Genomic DNA, 14,727 nt, shown 5'->3' with positions numbered 1-14,727 from the left:
TTTATCATAAGCTCATCAAGTTTATTCAAAATATATTCTGAATCCTAATAAGTGTAGTAAGTTTACCATTTCTATCAAGAATATTAAATTCGAGCAAAAGTTGGATTTATTTACTACATAGAGTCGAACTAATTTTATCATTGAAGTTTTATAATATTCTTGTAAAGAGAATCATTTCTTTTTTTTTTTCTTTTAATTAATAACGATAATAAGCTTTTCTGAAACTTTTGGTAGATATATTTTAAGATTATTATTAAGAAAATATTCTTTATCAAAGATAACCATTACTTGAAAAAGAAAAGTAAACTGAATAATCGCAATTTTCAGCAATATAATTATATTATTGCGCTCGCTCACTCGCGTCCGCGGTCACGTGCGGGAAATGAACGTTTAGAAAATGTTTAATTCGGCTATATAGATATAGTCTCTCAATAGCTCGCTATTCAAACTTCGTAATCGATCTCCTAACTGCAGCCCGTGTGCGACTCTTTTGTTTCTTTGTTCGTTAGCTCGTTGTCGTAGAGATGACCGTGCAACTCTTTCACCCAAGTCGACATCCACTGATGTCGATTCTGACGATCCCTACAGCGACACTCACAACATTGCCCTTTCTCTTCGTCGTCTCGACAATTCATAGAGATTCTGGGAACACTAAATTGATCCTCTTCTGTAATGTTGACTTCAGGCCACCAAAACGATTTCCTGCTCTTCCTTGAGCTGCGGGCGCAATAATATTTTTTTGCATGCGGAAGCTTACATGTCGAAACGAGGGCACCTTCAAAATTTCGCTAACGGTTTTTCAAAGCTATCGTTTGAATTTCTTACGTTGTTGAATTTATATGTATTATCGTTATCGTAATGTCGATGAATCCCCTACCGGTGACTACCGGACGGCAGTATCAACGTGTCGCTTGGTCTCGCCATGAGTTGTCAGTAACATTCAATTTACGAAAATACATCGTTTCTCTCCGTCGCACCGAGACGCAATTCTCGAGAAAAGATATATATGCAGAGACCGGCAGGAGAAAACAACAGATAAAAATCTATCGAGATTAAAGTACAGAGAGACGAATCGTAAGCGGACGAGTCACAATAATGTGTCTTCGGTTCCATCCTCGATATTTCCACCGACGGTTTTTCCACGATTTGATATCGAGCGCCTTGCCCTCCCCCTTGACGAGGGATCGGTGGGGGTGAAGCCGAGCCAGCAGTGGCGACCATCCACCCTTCCTCAGGGACGGATTGCCCTCTCTGGCCCCTCTTTGGGCTACGTCTGATGGCTATGGCTCCATTAGAGCTTCTATGAAAGAGCGTTTCTTTCAATCTGTTATTTCGACAGAAATCCATCTCTTTTTTTTATCACATTAATACAGACATCGGTTGAGAGATGGGCATTGAATTAACGGATATTAAATCAACTTTGTCGCGTAAATCCGCGGATTAACTTAATTTATCAAATTCATACGGCGTGATTGAAGACGAAAAATGCAAAAATCACTCTTCCGCGAAAATAGTTGTCGCCATTTTTTAATCGAAAAAATTATCAAAGTTGCGTAGCACGCGATTTATGGTTAATGTGGATAACGGAGTTGCAGCAAAGTTTCGCGAAAAGTTCGACGTTCAAACTTTGGTCCACTGCTATGTTTCTCATACGAGAGAGAACCCTCTACTCGTTAACTGAAAACCGAAGAAACACGGAAAGGGAGAGGGGGGGGGGGAAGAGCCGAGGGTGGTTTTTCCAATGATGATGCGCACCGGAAGGAGGTGTGCGTTTACGGTACCCGCGGGAGCCACCGGCGGGAAAACGAAACACGAAGAAGAGTGCTGATCCTGTCCAAACGAGGACGTTCCAGTCTGCGTATGAAGAATTTCTCAATAGTCCAGAATATAAGTTAAACCGCTTATCGTTCTCTTACTCAGTTTAAATTTAAAGTTGTTTCAAATATAATCGGACGCTCTTACCTCATTTTCTTAACATTTCCGCAGTAAAGCCATTTCTTTCCATAAAGAAATACTCAAATTTTCTGTACGAATACCATATTAATATATTACAAAATTTAAGTTTTTTTTTTCGTTTTTAACGTCGTCGCGTCTTTCCCGGCGATATTCCCATTCTGATTTCGCTTGGCGCGGAAAAATCCGATGCCTCCAACTAGAAAGAGCTCGTCGGTTCAGGGTGTTCGTTCTGATGGAATCCTAAATTTTAAATCGCCCAGCGGATTCCAGTCGGAAATTGAACCTTGACCTTTTCCTCCTCGAGTACTTTCGATCTTTTTGATGGAATCGCTCCTACGAGCGTGAGCAGGCGCATTTCGCCGAGGCATCGCGTTGTCGTCGTTAGGTTTTATCGAGGATGTTTTGGCGCCAGGTATAAAGCGCCACTCGAATAATTTCACCGACCATTCCCACGGCCAACAGGCACGTAAAGGCTCTTCGATTTTACGCGCGACGCACCAGCTATAAGCATGACCGATTTCGTCTACTATTGTCCGTATTCATAGTCAGGCTTTATATTTAAGGATTCCTTAAGTTCATCTTCAGATGCTCTGTAGCCAATAAAATAATTCGTAGAGCATCTGAAGATGAACTTAAGGAAGCCTTAAATATAAGGCCTGTCTATGAATACGGACATTAGTCTACTATGTCACGGATGAATCGACGTTCTCACCATCTCGCGGGCATTAATAATAACAACCTGCTTTGTACAGCGACTCCTGAGCGTGCTAATTAATATTAAAAAAAAAGAAAAAAACAGTCAAAGAGGGAGAAGGTGTATCGATAGTCTCCAACAGTTCCGAAAACATATCGTTAAGTTCCCCCGAGACTCCGGGCCCGGCTCGTAAATTCACCACGCAGAGGGAAATTTCCCACACAGAGTTTTTCAGGTCCCCGGAGAAACGGGGCCCGCTCGAAAATTACATCGCCGATATTTTCGCCTCGTGAACCGCCGCCGCCGCCACCGACGACGACGACGACTTCGGACCACGGCGCGGCGTAGCGTAGCGAAAGTTCCTCGACGTCGGCGGCGGCGGCGGCGGCAACGACGACGACGACGACGAAGAAAGAGCAGTAATTTCCCCTTCCTTGTGCATCGTCCATTGACGTTTATGCGTTTGCGCGCGTGGATATAGTATGCGGCTTCCCGGTGCATCCGCGCGAATGCACTCCGGAGATTTTCCAGGCCAAGTGTCTCGGCGTTATTCGCGGGATGCACATGCCATAGATCATGGTGTTTTCAGCGTACACATCCACACCCGTGGTTGCGTGTGCGCGTGCGCGCATGTACACACACGCATACCCACGTGTACTAACGGGATGCACACGTGCACGCGCGCCTGTATACGCGGAAACGCGCCGACTGAGTTATTTTCTGACCATTGCCTCTCGTTCTCCATGCGAAGCGGCACATACAGCTTGGTCCATTGCATACGGACGCGTGTGTTGAAGGGAGAGAGGACCTCTATTTTGCACTTGATCAGAAAGGCTCGATTATGCGATTTTTGCGAGTTTACGAATATTTGGTAAAATTTCCGTAGTGTTCCGAAAGAGGAACTTGTATCTAAATACGTGTTTTAAGCTCGCGGGCAATTGAGCCGGATTATTATTCTCCCAGATTTTTCGTTTCAAGTTTCCTCCAAGTGCCGACGTCTCTTTCTTGTATATTTCTTTCGTCTCTAACATCTCTCGAGCATGCGACCGGATCATTTTACGTGAAGCACTCTGTATGTACGACGCACGTCGGTCCGTGGCTACATAGGCATCGACTCTCGCATATACACATACACACGCGCAAGCGCACGTCTCGCACGCAGACCCACACGTATACCGGGTGGCCCGAAAGTGGTGTTGGTCGACGCGAGAGCCACTCGATCAATACGCCACGTTGCCTCCTGCGCCTCCACCCCCAGGAACGTCGGTGCACCCCTTCCACGTCGCCCTTCTCTTGCCCCCCCCCCCCTCTCTCTCTCTCTCTTTCTCGTCCTCTCTTCTATCCACCAACTACTTCCCCTCTACACCGTGGCCGACGTATTCGCCCACCCCCGAGAAAAGAGACGATACGGTGGAAACGGGCTTTCGGCCGGCCGAAGACTCGGGAAGGAAAATACTTGGTTCAGCAGAATTTTTCGACATACTCACGGACGATGTAGAAAAAAATATGTATCCGGTCATTCGCGAGGGTCCCCGGGACAAAGTACGCCGATAACCTATGAGAGTCTACCGATCCCGATTCTCGAAGAAATCGGAATTTTGTGAAACAAAGGGGGACTGCACACACACACGCGCGTCTCAGCAGTTGCTCCCGAGAAGATCGCAATATCATAGCGATTAAGTTCTATCGCGGCTTTGGCCTCTTCCAATTTCCATCGTAAACACCGCTATCGATGTTGCCCGACTTCGATTTTCGCGCACTAGCTATCTTCTTATCGTGCGGCGGGAAGGATACGGTTAGCCGCTAAATAGATAGCCCCACCCTCTTACCGCTCCACCACCTCGGTGATCAACGGAAATCCTTTCGGAATTTTGCCGGATTCCCCGTGTTATTTTCGATACCGACTTTATTACGAGCTCACTCCCGCGATACCCCGACCCCGACGACGATGACGACGCCGGCGTTGCCGGCGGCGGCGCGGCAGCTTATCGCGCGTGAAATAGAAACGGATTGAGTGGCTGCTCGTCCGTTTCCAGTTTGTCGCTCTTCTGGCCGGGTATAAACAAGGTTATAGAGTCATTAGGCGTTATGGACCTGTTTCACCCCGCGGAACTCTCTCGCCGGCGAAACCGGCACGTAGGCGTTTCTCCGTCGTGTTTATTTAATCGATTACCGCGGCCGTTGAATTTTACAGTGACTATGGACGAATCGTGTTTCCTCGTAAATACCCCGCTCTGTATCGGCGAAACTCTATCATCGGCATCGTCGCGTTCTATCGCGCGAGAGCGGATGATGCCGCGGACGTCGTGAATATTCTTAACACGCTTTGGCGCACGCGATATCGGAAAACTGCAGCGCTCGAGAAGTACAAATGTACCTCACCGTACGTTTGGAACGAATCACGGCGTGATAACGAATCGAAAGAAATAATAGTCGCGGAGAAAAGAGGGAAGGAAACGAAACTTTGCTGTAATTGCTGTGCGAAGCGATAACTTTATGAACTATAAAGATTATAAGGCGTAAAAGTGTTCTTTTTCACGTGCTCGTAAAGATCGACGCTATCCGGTTCATTTTACCGAACGAGGCGAGTTCGAGGTGGCGGGGGATGGTCTTCGGAATACAGGATACGGCACTGACCATGCGTGCGAGGGGTGTTTCCACCCTCCATGGACGAGGCCGCGACGGAGGAGGGGAGGCACACATTCAGTACACCTGCGCTGTATATTGCGGAAAAGCCGGACTTGCCAGGCAATAAGAATTTCCTTCTTCATCCTTCGTGTGCAACCTGCCCCTCTCTCTCTCTCTCTCTCTCTCTCGTCGACATGCAACCCTTTATTAATACCCCCTTCTCATCCATCCTGCCTCTCCTTTTCCTTCGCGCTACGCTCGTCCGCGAAGCACCACCTTTCGACCTTTTTATCTACCACCTCCGTCTTTACCACCCTCCTCGTACTTCGCATTGTCTCGCAACAATGTGAACTCGAAGCTAACTAGTTTCGCTGATATGCGCACATTAGAGCTGCCTCTAAGAAAAAAAGAAAAGACATACGGCTGCGAACGTCTTTCCTCCCTCTTGTGAACTCGTAGCTACACAAGTTGCGAACTATATTTAAAGTATCTCTGATCCCGACACACAAACAATAGTTACGTACTTCGGGAACGTACAAGTGAATGAGATCGTTTCTTGCAAGCCTATAGCGTCCCTTATAGCCGGCCTAGTCGTATAAATAGAATATCTAGGCGGGTTTGATGACGTTTATACGCGGCACTCTGTGATTACTCGTCCGACTAGACGACGATGTTTCCGCAATCGTTAAATAATTAATCAGCCCACGAGCCCGATGCCGATAAATCTCTGGTTGCTGAAGTTTCGGCCGCGTTTGCATTTCTCGTGCGCGGTTATTGAGCTATTAAAAAGTCTAGTTATCATTGCGGTATACGGCGGCTAGATGTACGATGACGACGACGACGACGACGACGACGAGGAGTCCGCGGCAAGGGTTTCCCAAGCAGGCAGGAATGCCACTTCAATAACGAAGCCGAAGCGAAGTCGACGAGGGGCTTAATTTGCCTCGAGACGCCGCGCGCTCGTTCTCTCGTTCGTGCACTCCCCGCGTACATACGCGCGCGTACACGTTACTTTGTGTATACTTGTGCGCAAATGTGTGTCTGTGTGTACGTGTATATCCTAACCGGATGCCTTCCATAGTTATACCACCTCGCGCGCGCGCGCGCCTGTCTCTCGGTGTCTGCTCTCCGCGCTCACGTCGTCTCTCCGCCGCTCGTCCGTGTATAAACTAGCGGACCGCGCGTGTGTAGGTAGGTTTCGTACGTGTACGTACGCCCGGTACATAGCACGCCTAGACCATTTTGCAGCGTTCCTGCCATTCTAACATCCGCGTTTCATTAAAAGATCCCGCCCGACCTCTCGTCGTTGCGCCGTCTCCTTCTCGCGCGCGCGCGCGCGCGCGACCACGTCGACTCGTGTACTTCGCCGTAAGACGGACGCGCGGCTTACGTACTGGGTGTCCCGGACGCACATTTTGCCGACACGGATATCGCTCCCGAAGCGATCGTGCCGCGGCATCGGGTTCAACACGTGAGGTTCCCCACGTTGAGAAAGAGAAGAAGGAAGGTATCGTATACGAGGAGGAATTTGACGGAAAATTGAATCACGTGTGAGCGATTTGTAACGTCACACTTCTGCGATCGACTCGAGATTAACGCTTTGCCGAGCGCGCTTCTTGTCGCGGAATGATCTTCACCTGTACCTCTTTGTACATAAATCCTCGTGTCGGCTCCGACAAACGAGGATAATATGCGACGTGATCTCATTGTGTTCCCCATTGTGAAAAGGACGTAAAGTTGCGACATGGACACGTTGCTGTTTACATTTTGCACGTTTTATATCGCATGCGAAACACGCAACCGAGATCTACTCTAAGATCAATATAGCACAGTGTCGCTGTATGTGCAATCGCTTAGAAATTCATTGTGCGATAAAACCGCATGCGAGGACTATTAAACTTGTTGCTCTTCGGCTCGAGTGTAATGGAAATGAACAATGGCTTGGTAATACTTGAGAACTGCGCGCGCTTACGGCGTTGTATTCCTTCGAGTCGCTACCTTGAGTCGCGTCTTTCTAACTTTGATACCGACTTTGCGAAAACCCATCGATAACTACCAATCGTTCCTGCGCGTACCATCACGATTATATCAACGCCCAAGTGGTGATTATTATCGAATTTAACGCGACGTCCTTCCCGGTCCGGAATATAAGATACAATTTCGCGGGGATACACGGGGGAGGAAGGAACAGAAGAGGAGGAGGAGGAGGAGGAGGAGGTGGTGGCCGGTAATACGGCATAATGCTCTCGTAAGGGGGTTAAGGAGTAATTCCTGTCGACCGGGGGCTCGTCCCTTTCGACATTTACGACGTGTTTTACGCGATCAAAGCGAGCCGTAACAATTATTGGGCGATTTCGCGGCCGTAAAATTTTATTCGACCCCCACGGCCACTGACGGAGTGTTGCCATCCCCCATCGTCGCCACCCCCCATCGCCACGCCACCCTCGATCACTGTCTGTAGAGAGCGGTAGAGGGGGGTCGCAATCTTTACACCCGTTGGCTGCATTATGGTTCTTTATTTTGCGAGGGATCGAGAAATTAAATATCGGCGTCTCTAGGCCGTTTTTTAAGATAATGTTCATCCCCTGTTCGAACTTGGATGAAATTTCCACGAAATATTGTAACGTCTATGTACGCGATCGATTGGCATTCAGTGTGTTGAATTAACAAATGCCAATGATTTCATATCGAATCCGTTATTGTCGAAAACGGCCAAGATTTATGTCGCCTTTAAAGCAGCCAAGGAACGAAGCGCGGAACATTTTCGGGAAGCACTTATCCCGTCCAGGCGGCGGAAATCGATGGCCGCCGGCGATCGTTCCGGACACCCGGTACGTCGGGCGCCGCGCGTTGTGTACATTTGGCCGCGTTTTCGCGTCGAGTTTTGATTTACGGGCTTGGAAGCGGGAGGAAAGCTACGGAGCGAGCGGAAAAGGGACGAGTGTTCCGGCGGAAGTGGCTGGAAAAAGGAAGAAAAATAATAGAAGGGAAAAGGGAGGATGGTGGTGCTGGTGGCGATGGTGCTAGCGGTGGTGGGCGAAGTTGGACGGGTGGAACATGGCGAAGATATGGTCGAGCGAATTCGAGTCGTAGGAGGATAGGAAAATAGGAGCAAAAGGAGCAGAGGGTGGCAGAAGGTGGCGAAAGAAAGGAGGAGGAGGAAGTGGTAGCGATGCAACGTCGATGCTGGAAAAACATCGCGAAGTATTGCGAACGAAATACCGCAGTTCGCGGCGGGATCCTTTTTTGGGCGGCGGAAGCACGAAATTGCCGGAGCGCGAAAGAAATCGTCGGGAGAAAGGAGAAGTTCTCTTTCTTCTCGCAAGAGTATAACACAAAGCGGGAGATATACGAACAACCGAACTTCGCAAAACATTGTTTTCCACGGGCTGGAAGAGATCCGCCCGGCCAGAAATCCCGCCCGTCGCCGGGCATCCGGAACTTCCGCGTCGATAAATCCGCGATCAACGGGATACGATGCGAGACCGCGGGGAAGGAGGGGGCGACTGCACCGCCGAGGGTAATTCACGGGCGCTACAGCGTGTTACGGCGAATTTCGGGCCATTCGCCATTATCCGTTACGTTAGCAACGGGATGAGCGTTTGTTTCAGAATTTTCTTCTCGATACCGTTTCCTAAAATTTCTCACCTCCTCGAGCAACGTTTCGTCGTGACCAACGTTTCGTTGGGATGTTTCTACGGGCCGCGACGTTCCTACGGTATAATTTATCTCGCAATCGACATAACCATCGGAAAAGTCGTTTGTGGGTTTTATATTTATTACGAATTTGCTATAAAAATCTCGATAAAGAAAAAAGAGAAAAGTAATGCTACGTCAGCGGATCGCGCGTTTGACTCTAACTGTTCGAATTAAATCCAATCGAGTGGGCAGAATAGACCCGATTCTCCGATACGAGATACCCTACGTGCGTTTATAGAAGCGCGTTTATCACTTTTTTCTTTTTTTCTTTCCAACACCGGCACGCGAGCGAGCGGTATCGCGTCGCGTCGCGTCGGATGAGGGAGAACGAGCCACGAAACGCGAGCCTGGCGTCTCGATTTTCTTCGTAAATCAGGAGAGACCGGTATATTCTTACGGCGGAGCGTCGATATCGGATCCCAGGGGGCACAGGCCGGCGTCTTTCTTTCCTTCCCTATCCCTGGTTCTCTCTTGGAAAACGAACCCTTACCGGGATTCACTCGCGAATTAAAAGAGCAGCCATCTCGGCTACCTTCCCTTTTCCTTCTCTCTCTCTCTCTCTCTCTCTCTCTCTCTCTCTCTCTCTCTCTTTCTCTCTTGTAAGCGTCTCTCCTTCTCTCTGTCCTGCTGTGCTCCGATCAGGGAAGGAAGGTGTGAACGAAAGGGCCGAAAAAAACAGGTGAAAAGATGGAATGAACTTGGGAGACGGCGCTGTGTGTTGGATAGCTTGGTGAAATTAAAAGTATTGAGTCGATTCCAAACGATACGAAAGCAAGCTAATATTGGCCCAGTATTGATCACTAGTATTATGATACACACACTCAACGTCGAGTCAATATAAAAATCCATAAAAAAAGAATCATTCATATCATACGATAGGTACGTTGGCTAACATTGACATATGTTTATTATGAACCCAATTTTTTATACAGAAATTATACGATAGAGGCAAGAATGACCGGTAACTTGGCCGATGCGATAATTTCAACACGTTAATTTAATGTTTTAACTTAATTTTAGTCGGTTTTGGTAATTTGTGGTATGGTAGATACTCCCCGCTTTTTCATGCGAGATCATTGGTACATCTAAAGTAGCATATTTTGAAGCCTTTTCCAACGCCTCATTTTCACTTGTGCACTAAAATGACGACAACGTCGTAAAGAGAAGTATTATCCCCTAATCGCGCGAACGATGCCGGGTGTGATAATTTAGACCATCCCGACGAGTTCTACGACGAAGTTCAAATCGGCGCTCTTAAAATATGCAAGGTAAAAAGAGAGAGAGAGAGAGAGAGAGAGAGAGAGAGAGAGAGAGAGAGAGAGAGAGACGCAGAGAATGAGAGAGAAAGAGAGATGGAAGAAGAGAGCATGAGTAGCTCGGGATTCACGCGTCGAAACAACCCTACAGATAATTTAGATTCGTAGAACGGAGCAAAGCAACAGAAGAGTGAGGAGGAAGGACAGAGAGGGGGGAGGAGAGAGCAACGGCGAGACGCTGGCGGTGCGTATTGATCTAAACGGGAACCCGTGAAAGCAATTAAGATAAGGCACGGTAACAAAGGGTTGTCGGCTGCTACCCGCTTTTCGCGATAGAAAACAGCGGATTGGGACGAGGAGGGTAGGTCGAGTGCGGGAGCAGAGCGAGGGTAGTAGATGGAACAGAGATACACGAGAAAAAAAATGCGAGGTTTATCCGCAGGATGTTAAAAAGCGATCGAAAATACAGCATTTATGGGACAGGGAGAGGGAGAAAAAAGGGACGATAAACCATTCGTTGCGCTACGAGATCCGCGAAATCACAATTCGCTCGCGACATCCGCAACGGGAGAAATTCATTCTATCGCGATCGGAAGATATTCGTTAGTGTTAGCATCGGCGCATCGAATTACCTACAGCCTCCTTAGTCGCGTCATTTCGCGGGACACGGAGATTAGTCGAGCAATTAGCCCGCTCTTCAACGGGGTGTCGTATTAATGTAGTTCATTCGCAAACGACCCTCGAAAACGACGAGAGCGTTATACGTCGCCGTTCCCGTGGAGGCAGTATTAGTTTATATACTGGGTGTCCCATGCAGAGTAGTGCACGTCGTGTCAATCGTGGAGAGAGAGAGAAAGAGAATGAAAAACAAAGAGAGGGAGAGCACGTGAGGAAGAGAGACAGGCAACGAGAGCGAACAGCTCCGGCAGACCGTCTGAGTCGTAAAATGTTAACTGCTAGTAAAACTGAGTTTACGCGCTTGTAAGGACCCCCGCAGGAGGCTGCTGCCACCCCCGGTCTCTCTTCAGTGTGGCACGCAGAGCTACCCCTTACACCCCCTAATAGCCAGATTATTGCTCGTAAGCCATCCCGCCGTTCGAACCCGCCGCCCCCGTGCCACCAGTGCGAGCAGGAAAATAATTCCGCGGAAGAACGTTTAATTTGCCCGCTTTCTTATATTTTACGTCACCCGGCTACACCAGCTGGCTGACTGGTTGACATTTCGTATTGTGAAATATACTGTCGCGAAGTTATATTTCGCAAAGTTCCAAACATCGCGCCCTTTACTGAGTATATTTTACTGCGGAATTATTCCTGATAGATTGCTCATTGACGCAAAATTTAACTTTGGAATAATCTAAAGGAATATCTAATTTAATGAGACGAAGAAAACGAACTCGTGTCCGTCTTGGAACGGCAGCGAGTTAATTTCGCGAATTTGTTCAAAGGTTAGTATTTTTCTCAACGACGAAAAAGGCGAATGTAAATATTTATTTCTAGCGACAGCTCGAGAACGAGAGAGCGCTCGTATCAGCGGTCGAAATTGCTCGGTCTTTTAACTTTCAATGGCGCAAGTTCTTCCGCCGCATCGCCGTAAACCGACGTTTTATTCCGCCGTCTTCGGCGAGCGACGTCGTCGGAGGTTTTTCATTTTTAATTACCCACAGTGCAGCGCCGTGAAAAGTTCCCGGCTGCACGGAAGTTTTAATGGCCGCGTTGACTGTCGTTAACCCCTTCTTAAGTCGTCCGTGGAAGTGCCGTGGGACGTGCTACGATTTCAAAACTTATTTGATTTCATTCCGGGGGCATTCTCGTTCGACCCGATCGCACATTCCTTCGGTGTAATTTAATTTTCGCAAACGTCATCCTCCGTCGATCCGAAAACGCGACGCAATAACAAATCGTTATTCATTCCATTCGAGACCGATAAAATCTATTTTAATCTCCTAAAACTCATAACCGTACAAATCGTTTCTGTTTTTCAAAAACAAAAGTTGTTGGAATTTTTTGTGTATGCAACTATCGATAGTTGCGAGCAATTACCATTAATTTCGCAAAAGAAACAGGACAAACGTTCTAAAATTGATGTTTTCTACAACTTTTACAAATATCTATTTCTTGCCACAAAATTGCTGTAATTACTCGAATATTTTTCATGTTGTATGTGTTCGGTATATCGTCAAACTTTTTATTGTTTCTACAATAATTTAGTTTCACAAAAGACATTGTAAAATAAAATATAATGTTTTAGTTCAATATTTTCTTCGTGCACGATTTTTACAGTGTTTCCTGAATATTTTATATTTGCATTTGGATTATATCAAACTCATCGGGACTCGTGCACGACCATCGAAATGCGGAATATACCTGTGCTCTGCAAACAACGCGGCACGTACATTCGTCACACTTCTGTCAATCACTGGAACGTGACGAAAGACGCCACTCAAAGCAGCGCGCGTTCGCTCTAGGAAAACAACCTCCCTGGAGTCCCGTCGAAGAGCGGGAGCTCTAGATTCCCCGTTTCGAAGCAGCGTAATTGTTACACTTCGTATAAATGCATTAGTCCCGCGCATTCGTTTCACGCCTCCGCGGATCCTCAAGAAGTCTCCTCGTTCGTTCCCCTTGCCCCCCGGGGACTTTTTTCGCAAGGTGCCGTGGCGAAAAGTAACGAAGAAGAAAAGTTTCGTGCGAATTCGAGCGAATGCGAGTTCATTCATAAAAAATCACGGAGACCACCGCGATAACCCGTCGACGTAATCGTGCAAAAGTTCAAATAATAATAATAATAAACACTACGAACGGTCTCTTCTCTATTTCTTTAAAATTCATCAATGAAATTCTTTCGCCGTTTTCGCAATTTTTTCGCGAGATCATAAACTACATCGGGACTGTACTCTTTGTACCCTAACCACAACGTCCATCGCAATCTCTTGGTAGATTTTGCGTCGAATCGACGTAATCTCGTTGCATAACCGCAGAGACACCTATCGTGTGATTCGCATGCAAAAGCAGCAGCCTCCTTCCTAACAAAGAGATATTCCTCATGACGCTTGGTCGAAGAGGTCTGAGAGCTCTATTCTCTCCCGCTTTCTCTCGCTTTCTCTTCTCTATGCATGTCGGCGTTTACTCGGAGGGGGTGCTAACTGTCGAAGACGGGGCTGCATCTTCTCGGCAGGGAGCGTCCCGAGCGAGGGGAAAGCGGAGCGGCGGGAGTAGAGAGACGACAGCCGGGGGTACAGAAAGTCCCTCTGCGGTTTTATGGGTCGTCCAGCTCCATCATGCGCCGTAAAAGTACAATAAAACCGCTGTTACACCGTGGAAAACTACCCGTTCTAAAGCACTGCGTGCAACGGGCCCTTAAGACGCGCGAGTAGAAGGACCAGAGACGCTTGGGGAGAGCGGCCGAAGCAAAATTGATTCTTTTACGATCGGTGAACGCGAGACCGACCCCGAATTTAGCGCGAGCATTCTTCCGAGTCTTCGCGGACGCGATCGTGCGATACTTGGACATCTTTCCTCGAGCTCGCGCACAACTTTTCACGTGAAATTGATCGTTTTCAGAAAGAGAAAAGGAAAGGGAAAATTTCTGACCGTACGAATATGCATGATGCTTTAGCATACTTCGACTTTACTCTAACGCATCGATCTCATTTGCTTTCAGTCCTCTCTTTGAGAAACACGCAAGAAGAAGAACCCCCGGATCCACAACTGATGCGATTGGACAACATGTTGATTGCGGAAGGGGTCGCTGGACCAGAAAAGGGCGGTGGTGCTGGAGCAGCGGCTTCGGCGTCTGCGGCAGCGGCTGCTGGACCACCCGGGCAACCAGACAATGCTATCGAGCACTCCGATTACAGGGCGAAGCTAGCACAAATCAGGCAGATCTATCATCAAGAACTAGAGAAATACGAACAGGTATGTCGGAGATACTCTTTTGCACCTTCGTCTCTAAGAACCGCGACATGTCGTCTCGTGTAATCTTGATTACGGCGATCATAAATTTGCGGCGTCGAACGCAAACCGTTCGGTCAACCCATTAAGTCAAACGGGTTAAGTTTAACTCCCGTATTGATTTTCGCGAGCACGCGCACGTCGCAGTCAAACATTTTTACGTTTGCGCGCGCGATGTCGCAAAATCCCTCCTTCCTTCCCTCCCTCTCTTCCTACCTCCCTCCTTCTCTGCCGCGGAAATTATTTGTTTCGAGGGGAGACAGAGAGGGGAGGAGACAGAGCGAGAGGAAGAGACAGCGAGTGAGAGAGCGGCGAACGAGCACCGTTCGCTTTATGCAAATAAAGCCCGCTTATGAATATTATTCCGCGAGCATGGAGCCGCGCCATTATCGGCGGGATATCGAGTATTGAATTCGGGTCGCGGGAATTTCACATCGGTCGTTTTATCATCGGCCGACTTTGTGAACGCAGAATAAAAGAGAGAAAGAGAGAGAGAGAGAGAGAGAGAGAGAGAGAGAGAGAGAGAGAGAGAGAGAGAGAGAG

General features: G+C 47.9%; 1 protein-coding gene across 10 annotated transcripts in view; it reads left to right on the top strand.

The window, feature by feature from the left end:
* LOC116846400 (homeobox protein extradenticle) overlaps window positions 1-14,727 on the top strand; it is a 54,361-nt gene that overhangs the window by 16,973 nt on the left and 22,661 nt on the right. For all 10 annotated transcript variants that reach the window (XR_004378475.1, XM_032820167.1, XM_032820169.1 and 7 more), the window contains exon 3: window positions 13,895-14,148. Coding sequence is in view for 9 of the 10 variants with exons in the window: in XM_032820167.1 (XP_032676058.1) it covers window positions 13,895-14,148 (254 nt within the window). In the remaining variant the exon portion in view is untranslated. The remainder of the gene's footprint in view (window positions 1-13,894; window positions 14,149-14,727) is intronic.

This window comes from Odontomachus brunneus, unplaced genomic scaffold (assembly GCF_010583005.1).
Source record: "Odontomachus brunneus isolate Ranch 3 - 2012 unplaced genomic scaffold, Obru_v1 Obru_scaffold_063, whole genome shotgun sequence".
Classification (NCBI taxonomy): domain Eukaryota; kingdom Metazoa; phylum Arthropoda; class Insecta; order Hymenoptera; family Formicidae; genus Odontomachus; species Odontomachus brunneus.
The sequence above is the reverse complement of the archived record's forward strand: the minus strand, read 5'-3'. Positions and strand labels throughout refer to the sequence as shown.